The 10,283-nt window shown below is 38.5% G+C and overlaps 2 protein-coding genes across 3 annotated transcripts; one reads left to right on the top strand and one right to left on the bottom strand.

Annotated features, from left to right (window-relative positions):
* Positions 1-390: 390 nt before the first annotated feature.
* Positions 391-4,160, bottom strand: LOC139943938 (protein dpy-30 homolog). 2 transcript variants are annotated; one of them, XM_071940844.1, is made up of 4 exons: positions 4,003-4,160; positions 3,589-3,647; positions 2,760-2,947; positions 391-2,107 (listed from the first exon to the last, which is right to left on the bottom strand). In XM_071940844.1, exons 1-4 carry the CDS (start codon positions 4,010-4,012, stop codon positions 2,035-2,037), a joined length of 330 nt encoding a protein of 109 aa, XP_071796945.1. In that variant the 5' UTR covers positions 4,013-4,160; the 3' UTR covers positions 391-2,034. The 2 variants fall into 2 exon arrangements, with proteins under 2 accessions (XP_071796945.1, XP_071796953.1); XM_071940852.1 differs by having other exon boundaries at positions 3,589-3,644; positions 4,003-4,140.
* Positions 4,161-5,288: 1,128 nt separating this feature from the next.
* On the top strand, positions 5,289-10,248 carry LOC139943710 (mitochondrial amidoxime-reducing component 1-like). Its single transcript, XM_071940458.1, has 7 exons — positions 5,289-5,649; positions 6,230-6,415; positions 6,841-7,015; positions 7,208-7,348; positions 8,121-8,185; positions 8,666-8,740; positions 9,002-10,248. Exons 1-7 carry the CDS (start codon positions 5,378-5,380, stop codon positions 9,132-9,134), a joined length of 1,047 nt encoding a protein of 348 aa, XP_071796559.1. The 5' UTR covers positions 5,289-5,377; the 3' UTR covers positions 9,135-10,248.
* Positions 10,249-10,283: the final 35 nt, after the last annotated feature.

The raw sequence follows: 10,283 nt of genomic DNA, 5'->3' as shown, positions 1-10,283 counted from the left end.
GCGCGTTTCATCGTGTCATGACATGTGTTTAAAATAAATCCCTAATTCTCGCTATCAAGAATTTATATTGCTTTACTGTTTTCTCAAAAAGTAAAGCGTTTCATGGAATAATATTTCAAGAGAAGTCTTTCACCACTACCTTCTGTAAACCCTGTAAGTTATTTGTAAATCTGTGAACTTTTATTTTTTTCTGTACCGAAAGGGTCCAATGGCTTTAATTCAGACTCTTCAATATGTTTTATGCATTAAAAATAATAACTGATTTGGGGTTGAGCAAAGACAAATTGACTAGAACAGGATTTGGACCAACAACCTCTGGATTAACATGCCAGCGCTCTACCAACTACAATAACTTTTACACACCAAAGAATTTGAAATGTTCCTTGTAGATTGACAATATGTTCATGTATGTTTATTTCATTGAAACATAACAGCCATAAATTGTAGATATTTCAAATAACTTTATTTTACAAGTCCTACAAAATGGAAAGGCTTGTTTTGACCCAATTTACCCAACGTTATCATCACAAAAACAATTAATTCTCCAAGTTAGGAGTTGATGTCCCCATGTGCTATAAATTCAATGTAGTTCACATTTTAGGCAAAGAATCATTTACATGCTTGCCTTCAGTTTTGTGTGCATTTTGACCGACAAAATGGACAGCAATTGCCGTGTTGCAAATGGAATACATGTACATGTAGCCTTTTTTTTTCTTATAATTTTAAATCATCCCACAAAACTGATTAACCAAACAGTTTATTTGCCGTTATTATCTGTTAGTCTGAAAATATATACAAGTACAGTAAAAAAAGCACAACAACCCTTGTTAAAGATAATTTTTTTTGTAACCATTCACAGAATGAAATTGAATCATTACTGTGCCCAGCCTGATGTAGTAACATGTCACCTTGTGCCAAAGGAATAACCACAATTGCTTTATGTACAAATTATTATGTCTACTGCACTCTAATTATACTCCCCTAACTAGGTTCTTTTAATTAATAAGAAACATGAAAGAAACATGAAAAAAACACTTTATAAAAACATGAGTCACCCATCTTGGAGGTTTTTTTTGGTGCAATTTTCTTTAAGAGAAACACAAATTTAGGATGACTTATCCAAATGGTGATGTACATGTATGTACTATTCGTTGAATATCCTTTATACAAAACTGGGTTTATAATACTAACATTCTCATGCGGGGTCCAATTTCATAGAGCTGCTTAAGGCACAGCACAATTATGCTTACAAAAGTAAGGTAAACAATCAAAATACCATGTTCCATTTGTGATTGTTATACCTCTGTGCAAATTGTGAAGTTTGATTGGTCGAGAACCAATCATGTGACGCGCAACAAAAACGCATGTTACATGGCTCGCGACGCGCCGGGTAACATGAAAAGTGATGTACACCGGGTATACATCACCTTGATCGTTCCCAGCATTGGTCGATTTCGCGCTGTGTACGAAACAACCGCGGGTTCGAGGAAGTTGTTTCTCATTCGTCTGCTTATTAAACAGTGAATCGTCCGTCGTAATAATGTTTAAAGATGACAACAGAACTTCGAGAAGAGGAATAAAAATTATACAAAGGTATAACAACAATTGTTGCACGTTGTGACTGGGGTCCATGGGTTTTGTACACCCTCGTGGGAAAATGGCTCCCTCGGCTTAGCCTCGGGTTCCATTTTCCCCCTCGGGGTGTACAAAATGCCATGGACCCCGTCACAGCGTGCAACAATTGTATACTGGTATCCTGCTCATTTCTGCTAAGCAGAAGTTAAGCATCATTATCTGCTTCATAGGCAGCTCTATGAAATTGGGCCCTAGTTCTATCTCAATGCTTCGTACAAGTTTGTTGTCTTTCTTTCCCTTGGACAAACCTAACATCACAATCCAAAGGCATGAAATGTTCAAATGGATAGTGCAGGGTTCTAATACTCTCAGCATACCATGTTGACACCACACAAGGCTAACTTTACCCCCTCAATGAGTAGTGAATCCAGTGGTATTATTAGACGGCTATTTCATGTCTTAGCTGCTACCTTCAAACTGGTCTTTATTCTTCAGGAGGTAGCTGGCCAGGTACTCAATCGGATTGGGAGGTCTGTGAATAATCAAACCAGACATAAAATAGTTAGAAATACATACATGTCAAGTTTACAACTAAGTGAAATATTTTTCTTCAATTTCAAATATTTTTCTTCAAGTTCGCTGAAAACCAAATTTGTCATTGAGCCTTTCCCAGCTAGCTCAGTAGTTAAGTGGTAAGACATCTGCTCTAGCAATGCAATGTTTGTGGGTTCGAATCCCACTTGAGTGATATACATGTGGATGTTTTCTTCACAGGGCTCCAAAATAACTGAGTATACAGTGCTTCCTAATACAAATAAGTGTAAAGTTAAAAATGAATCCCGCTGCAAAACTGACATCTATTAAGATAGAAACTCCATTAATAATTACTCAACACCCAAAATCTTAGTTTGTCGTAGCCCTCTAGGCTCTAGGCCCAATTTCATAGAGCTGCTTAAAAGCAAAGAATTTAGCTTAACGTCTTTCTGCTTAGCAAACATCAGCTGGATACCAGTCACAATCTGTACATTTGGCATGGTAGTTTGGCTGGTAACCTTACTCTGGTAAGCATTATTTTGATATGCTTAGCTACTTTTCATGCAAAAGCAGCTCTATGAAATTGGGCCCTGGTCTACATTTATCAGGAGGATCAAGGGCTTTGAAACCTCTGCATTAGTTTATAATACCTCTCTTTGGCCAGTGCCGACATCCCTTGCAGCAGGATGGGTACCACCGTATGGTCTAGGTAGGCTCTCGTGGTTAGGGACTCCAAGTCAACTTTCGTCTTCTCAACTTCTTCTTTCTCTTGAGTGATAATCTTCTGTATGTTTTCGGTGAGTCCATGCTCAGCGTGAGGCGACTCTGATTTTGGTGGCTGTTGGTGACAAGGCAAAATTGATTATGAAAACTAGTTCCTAAATGTGAATGAATTATGATCAAAGAAAAAGGAGAAGAGGAAAAGTTAAAGATAAATAACAGGTTTAGACCACCCATTAAAAAGTATCAATACTGATTCGCGCATAGACCCAGTAACTTACGATTCCTTTTTCCAAATCTTGACCTTATCGGTTAATTGTGGGAAAAAAAGGAATACAGTGCCCTAGTTAGTACTGGGTCTAATTACCGCAATAATTTTGTAGCAGTGTCATGGCCGAGCGGTTAAGAGCACCGGATTCAAGCTCTGGTGTTTGAGCAGCAGGGTGTGGGTTCGGATCCCGGTCGTGACACTTGCTACATATAATTGGGGAGGTAGTGCTTTCTGCTCTACCGGCCAGGCTTCAAATTGATGATACCCAAGCCTACATTCGTATGGACTGTAAAAGGGGCAACCGTGTTTCAGCCCTAGGAGTAGGTGGCAACGGCCTCTGGAAAAAATAATTGTAGCCCACACCTTGAAGTGGCCCTCAGGCCTTGTGTGTCAGGCGACTTGCGTAAAAAAACACTAAAAAAAACACTTTTAGAAACTACTTTTTTTGTTGGGCATTGGTAGTGGCTGCATTGTTTTGGAATACTTACAGCATTTTCTATGTTCAATCCCATGTTTGGATCCGTAGGTTGGGGTGTCTGCTCAACTGCTGTCGGTGTAAACAAACATTACATTTAATAATAACACTGTTTTAACTTTGCATTACAAGATTACAAAATTTCCAATGGCATAAGAACAGTGTATTTAACACAACCCAACACAACAAAACAAAACAGTTGCGAAGTAGAGTATAGAGGTAAATTTAAAGCTACTTAGAAAAACCTTATCTTTAATACTGTCCATTAATTAAATTAATTTTCTGCCAATTTGAATTCGCCTCTGGATTCCAATATTTGTACTTTTTGTTAGCTAAAAAATGATCACAGACACAGAATCAATTCGTCTAGCAATTTTGAGGAAGTATTCAATAATAAAATAACACTAAAAACGGCCTCAAAACATACCTTCACTCATGGTTAACCTTAAAAGTCGTTTCTCTCAAGAGGAAAGTGAAGTTTGACTCAATCTCATTCAGCTTTGCCGCGAGTTTTTGTTCAGTAAGAAGTTCAATGCTTTTTTGTTACTACAGGATACAGGCTTCAAGAATGCCAAGCATGGTACCTTGCAAGTTTGTTTCTTTATTTATACATAAAACTAACGCATTTGTATACGTGAACGTCGGGGTATCAGTCCACCCATTTGGGAATTGCAACCCGATTACAAATTGTTGAAGTTTCAGTACGGTGGCTTTGAAAAGACACTGAAAACGTTACAATACTTCGGTGCTCCGATGTAGGAAGGAGAACGCTGATATTGATAGAGTGACTTTGCCTCCTGACTCCGCCTTACTACATCACAACTGTGAGTCCCAGACAAATTAATGTGAGGAATAAAAACAGGAAGGACACATTTAAGTGAGGGGTCACTGGCATAGCTGTGCCACGTATCTGGAACTCTATGCCACTTATCAGGCCTTTTTGCCTCAAACATTAGATATATTTTTTGAGTGAATGGTATTTGCAAAGAGTATTACCCGCTCTAACGAAAAAAGGTGTAACTTTGACTTTTAATGGTCAGGAACCATGACAAAAATTTAAAACGTTTTAATTTTGAGCACTTTATTTCACTGCTACTAATAATTGGCGGACTTTTTCGAGCAATGGCTCAAATGAAAGCTTGTAACTTTCTCGACCCCCATCAAAATACCTATTGAATTTTAAATCAAAATTGTTGGGTCAAATGGTCAAATTGGCAACAAATCTGATGTAGCATCCTTAACGTGACTAGAACGAAGCGCTATAAATAAATCGCCCTGTAAACACAATATGCTTATTAGAAAGAATGCGATTTGCTTATAAACTACAGGGCAAGTTCGCCTTGTATTTCAGTTTGAAAAGGAGCACTTTTTCCGTGTGCATCCATGCGCAAAAAGTGCTTTAGCTTGACGCAGTTTTGAAATGTGTTACGTCAATGGGCCTTTGTGGCGTGCGATCGGGGGCACAATCACGATTTTGTGTGACATAGGCCCACATGGTGCTCAAAATATTAGGATTCCTAACCATGCGTTAACCTCAACATGTGTTAACCACATGTGTTAACCATTATCTTCAGTGCACTTGAAGTGACGTTTTCTGCCGTCCCATCACTGTATTTGCACTTTGACCAGCGTTATCCCATCACTGGCTATAATTTATTATATTATGGCTATAATCAATTGTATGTTCACTGGGCAATGACAAACAACTTTAACCACTGTACTATATATATACCCTGATACAGCGATACTAGTATTCAGCCATGCTTCAACCAACCAGGCTTGTATGAACAAACTTTCGCAACATGGCTAAAATACTCCGCGAGACATACGAAGGCCTGAGCAAGCAGCAGCAGGTTTTTGTAGCGGGTGCTTCTGTGCTTGCTACGGCCGGTGTGGCCTGTGGTGCTGCCTGGTGGTGGTACAGAAAGAAAACACCGTCTGAGCTCGTTTTTAAACCTGTTGGGAAACTGAGCACTATCTTCATTCATCCTATCAAATCATGCAGGGGTCAGGAAGTGACCATGGCAGAGTGCACCCCTACAGGTCTGCGGGGTGACAATGGACTGTTTGATAGGTAGGTGCGGTCTTTAACGGATCACCTTTGGTATAAATGGTCAAAGACCAGTCTTCTCATTAGAGTATCCCAACCTGCATAAAATAACAAACCTGTGAAAACTTGGACATTGGTCATCGAAGTTGCAAGTGAATAATGACAGAATGAAACACACCTGTGGTGTAGCACAAAGTGTGTGCTTGCAGATAATATCTATATAAAAAAAACTTCAGGCCTAGTTTTTTTTTAAACAATTATTTTGAGATAATTGGAGCTACCCACAGTGTCAAATGAGTCCCTTTAAAGATCCACTGGGTTATTTGCCTTTAGGGTGTAGGGGATTTCACATTCTAAAAGTATAATATTTTTAGGCTTATGTATATCACATTCTAAAAGTATAATATTTTTAGGCTTATGCTAATTGCTTTCCGTTCCTTTTTGTGGGATGTTGTGTAATATTCACCTGGCCAAAATGACACCCGAGAACCAGTCAAAGATTTTTTTAAAGTTTCCGACTGGCTCAGTTTTAAAAGCTACTCTAATATCATTTGAAATAATATGGACCGGTGAAATTTGTTTTGATTTTTTTGTTATTTTTCAGGAATTTCATTATTCTGGATGAAAATGACAACAAGGTTACTTTAAGAATGGAACCGACCCTGGCGCTGGTTTTACCCAGTCTGTCAGAGGATGGCAAACGGTTCATTCTTGAAGCACCTGGAATGGACACGTTGGACGTCAGTTTTGCAGAAATAACAAGCTCAACGAATCCAATCCTGAAATTTAGGTAAGTGTCACGAAGTCTCACCCATCCTCTATCTCACACTACGATGCAGTTACATAAATGTGATATTTTGCTAATCCGTCCCAAAGTCGTTGGAGGAGAGCGAGCCTTCTTTTTTTCTTTTTTCTTTTTTTTTTTTTTTTTTTTGGGGGGGGGGGGTTAAAGTACTTGACTTTTCTGTGGAATAACAAAATCCAATCCAATGTGGACGCCTGGTAAACTGCCCCCCTTGTCAACTTACCGCGACTGTAAAACAAACAGGCCGAAAGAGGTTCCGAAGAAGAATTTTTTGTTTTTGTTACCAACTGTTATTATATCAGAAAACACTAGAAAACACTAATTCAGACGCACGACGCATTGTGACGAAACGAGAGTTTCTGCAAAGTGAAAGTTCAGTTTTTTTCTATTTTCTTGTTCCATATCTACAGAATGTGGAGATTGGATTCATCTGGGTTGTATTGTGGCCAAAGGTGCGAAGCCTGGATAAGTACCTACCTCGGCAAGCAAGGTAGCAGACTTGCTTATTTTAAACAGGGCGTCATCGCGGACAGAATTTTGCAACAGGATACGAGATGGGGACACAGATTTACCGACGAGAAACTGGTGAGTTGTACGGGTTTTTATAATAGGTTTTGAAATAAAGTACTTCAATAAGTGACGAAACAATATCAGCTTTCAAAAACTCTTCAGTATGATGATGCTAAACAATCGTGTTAACTGTTCAAGGTCGGATAAAGGTCGGTTTTTTATGTTTGTTCTTAGATTGTTAAGTCAATCTCTATGTATATTTTACAGGGCGGCTACACAGAATTGAGTCAATACAATGTGGCAACCGAGGCGAGCTTAGAAGACTTAAACACCCGGTTGGAGAAGCCTGCATCCATGCGAAGCTTCAGACCCAATCTTGTGGTTTCTGGAACTGGAGCATTTGATGAGGTAAATCCTTTTAACACAAAAATATCAGCAGTGACAAATAGTTGATAATATAAATACAAACCGACAGTCCAAGTCCATAGAGATATGAAACGACGAGCGAATGTACTATCTAAGCCTATTTCATTTGAATGAATTCGAAAGTGCTTGCTGGCTACGGCCAGAATTATTTTCTGTCAGCAGCCGTAAAGGCGTACCCGTAGCCAAAGTCACTTACATACACACATCATAATCGGCAAGATAATTCAGTGAAATTTGTGTTGACTAGGAGTCGAGGAATCTGAGTTCATAGGCTCCAAATCATGGATTCTGAAAACCAATGCAATCCCAAATGACACTCTAGAGCGTTTTGCACCGATAGGCAAACGTACATAACGCGTATGCGTCACGCAACCAGCAGCCCTTTACAAAAAGGCTTCACTAATTTTGCTTTGCAATTTGCATATTCTATGGAAAGGTCCGTTGTTTTGTGTGGTGCCCGGTGAAAAACTGGTAAACCCTTGAGTTAAAGTGATGTTTGATGTAGCTGCTCCCTGTCAATCACCTTGAGGTGCAAACCTTAATATAGATGGATATCACATGACGTCATTGACCACAATCTTTGTAGGAAAAGTGCACGCAAGTACGCGGTGCGCACGACTCTCCCCAAGGGTAGCTTTCAGACGTGCACGTTTCATCTAAGATGGCGGCCAATGCAAGGTGTTTATTATAAAAACGGAACATTGAAAGCGAATGAGAATACCTTTCTTTTCCTTGGCATATATTTTGTATTCAGGACAACTGGAAATATTTGAAGATAGGTGATACCGTGGTATTGCGTAGGTCTCATACGTGTGGAAGGTAAGTTAGCCACTTTCAAACGCTAACATATGGTGCTCAGTTAAATCATGGAGAAGGAAATGGTTAAATTTAGGCACTAGACACCTTTTGTAAGTGTCAATGCATACAATCTAAATTCTGTGAACATTTGAACTCAGTTAGTCATCAAAGTTGCATGAGAATAATGAAAGAAAACACCCTTATTGCCCAATTGTGTTATTTCAGATGCCTAAAAAAAGGCTTCATACCTGAAGTCTTTTAATATTTTAGTGAGAAATTACCTTTCTTTTCAGAACCACCCCAACTCATTATGAGATAGTCATTACATGGTGTTACCGCAAACCTTTCCATATAGAGAAATTACCTCTTCATCTTGCCGTACGGGTCTCGGAAATTCGTCTCTGTGGATGCTAGATTTGTTCAATTATTATTCCAGATACAAGCATTTTCTCACATTATAACTTGAACAAATTGTTAAAATGATCGTGTCCTATTTTGTAGGTGTATATTGGTCACCGTGGACCCAGAGACTGGTGTGAAGAATAGTGATAATGAACCACTAAAAACCCTCAAAGAGTAAGTAGGATGTTACCTTTGTCATCATAATCATCATCATTATCCCTCTCCCCCATCTTCATTTAGGCTGAATTCATCCAGTGTAAGATGTATTGCCCCCCCCCCCCCCCCCTCTTTGTTAAAGAGTCTTATGAGGGACAACTCGAAATGTAAATAGTGGTGTTTTTCACTCTTTTAAATTAAGAAAGTACAGACAGGCAACTTTTTGTTTTGCCGTGGCGATAAAATTAAATAACCGGGTGTTGTTGTTTCCTCTCTCAGATATAGGTTACTGGACAAATCGCTTCCGGACAGTAAAGTTTGGGGAAAGACCTATCCAGTATTTGGTTCCAACCTCCAATGCGAGGTGACTGGTCAAGTGAGAGTTGGTGACATAGTGTATGCCGTAATGTGATCCATGGTGTCTAAATGACTGGGCCACATTGTATAAAGCTGTTTAAGGCACTGGTAGGGGCCATTAAAACGGTGGTTTAATTTTCTGACAAAATTAAAATTCGACGTCTTACTTTTCTGGGTAAAAACTTATAGAATTGTATATAAAAAGTATAATGGAAAATGTTTAAAGGCAGTGGACACTATTGGTAATTACTCAAAATAATTATTGACATAAAACCCTACTTTGTAACGAGTAATGGGGAGAGGTTGATGGTACAAAACATTGTGAGAAACGGCTCCCTCTGAAGTGACCTAGTTTTGGAGGAAGGAGCAATTTTCCACGAATTTGATTTCGAGACCTCAAGTTTAGAACTTGAGGTCTCGAAATCAACCATCTTAACGCATACAACTTCGTGTGACAAGGGTGTTTTTTCTTTCATAGTTATCTTGCAACTCCGACGACCAATCGAGCTCAAATTTTCACAGGTTTAATATTTTATGCATATGTTGAGATACACCACGAGAGAAGACTGTTTTTTGGACAAAATACCAATAGTGTACACTGTCTTTAAACAATTTGAGATAATGTACAAAGACGCGGAATATCGTGCGTCATAATTATAATATTCGGCTGTTTTTTTTTTTTTTTTAATATTGAGCAGCCGGCCCTCTCCCATGCTATACCATTAACAATAAATTGATCAGAATCATAAACCTGTGTCTTAATTGTGATTATTGGTATTCCAATAGAATTAAACTGTTTGTCATGCGTATGAGCGAAGCAAAGGAGCATTTAAAATTACATATGGATATTGTTTTAAAATATTGAGAGTAGTGGGCACAAGGAATTGTGAATTGTCAAATACCTGCCAACTGAGCTGATGTACATAATATCAAATATAGACAAAGAAGCAATAATGGGCATGTTGAATGCACCTTCTGTTTATATTATACAAATATTGACTGCTTTAACTCGTGCTATGGTTAAAACTACGACTCCCGAGGTGATCCCCGGACCGTAGAGGGAAAATCGAACGGTCATTTTATGTTATATAAAACATTTATGTTATATAAACATTTTATGTTATATAAAACAAATAATGAATGTTTATGAGTGCAATGTTGCAAATAATGTTCATGAGTTGAAAGATGAAATGTTTCATTCAAC

The sequence above is a fragment of the Asterias amurensis genome, chromosome 1, assembly GCF_032118995.1.
Source record: "Asterias amurensis chromosome 1, ASM3211899v1".
Lineage (NCBI taxonomy): Eukaryota > Metazoa > Echinodermata > Asteroidea > Forcipulatida > Asteriidae > Asterias > Asterias amurensis.
This window is presented reverse-complemented; position numbering and strand designations above follow the sequence as displayed.

What these genes read in the sequence shown, in the direction of transcription:
- LOC139943938 (XM_071940844.1), bottom strand. An exon ending in GATTGAACATAGAAAATGCT is followed by an intron (nt 2,948 to 3,588) that starts GTAAGTATTCCA and finishes TGTCACCAACAG; the next exon opens with CCACCAAAATCAGAGTCGCC. An exon ending in TCGGCACTGGCCAAAGAGAG is followed by an intron (nt 2,108 to 2,759) that starts GTATTATAAACT and finishes GATTATTCACAG; the next exon opens with ACCTCCCAATCCGATTGAGT.
- LOC139943710 (XM_071940458.1), top strand. Translation starts at nt 5,378, where the DNA reads ATGGCTAAAATACTCCGCGAGACATACGAAGGCCTGAGCAAGCAGCAG. An exon ending in GATTTACCGACGAGAAACTG is followed by an intron (nt 7,016 to 7,207) that starts GTGAGTTGTACG and finishes TATATTTTACAG; the next exon opens with GGCGGCTACACAGAATTGAG. An exon ending in AGGTCTCATACGTGTGGAAG is followed by an intron (nt 8,186 to 8,665) that starts GTAAGTTAGCCA and finishes CCTATTTTGTAG; the next exon opens with GTGTATATTGGTCACCGTGG.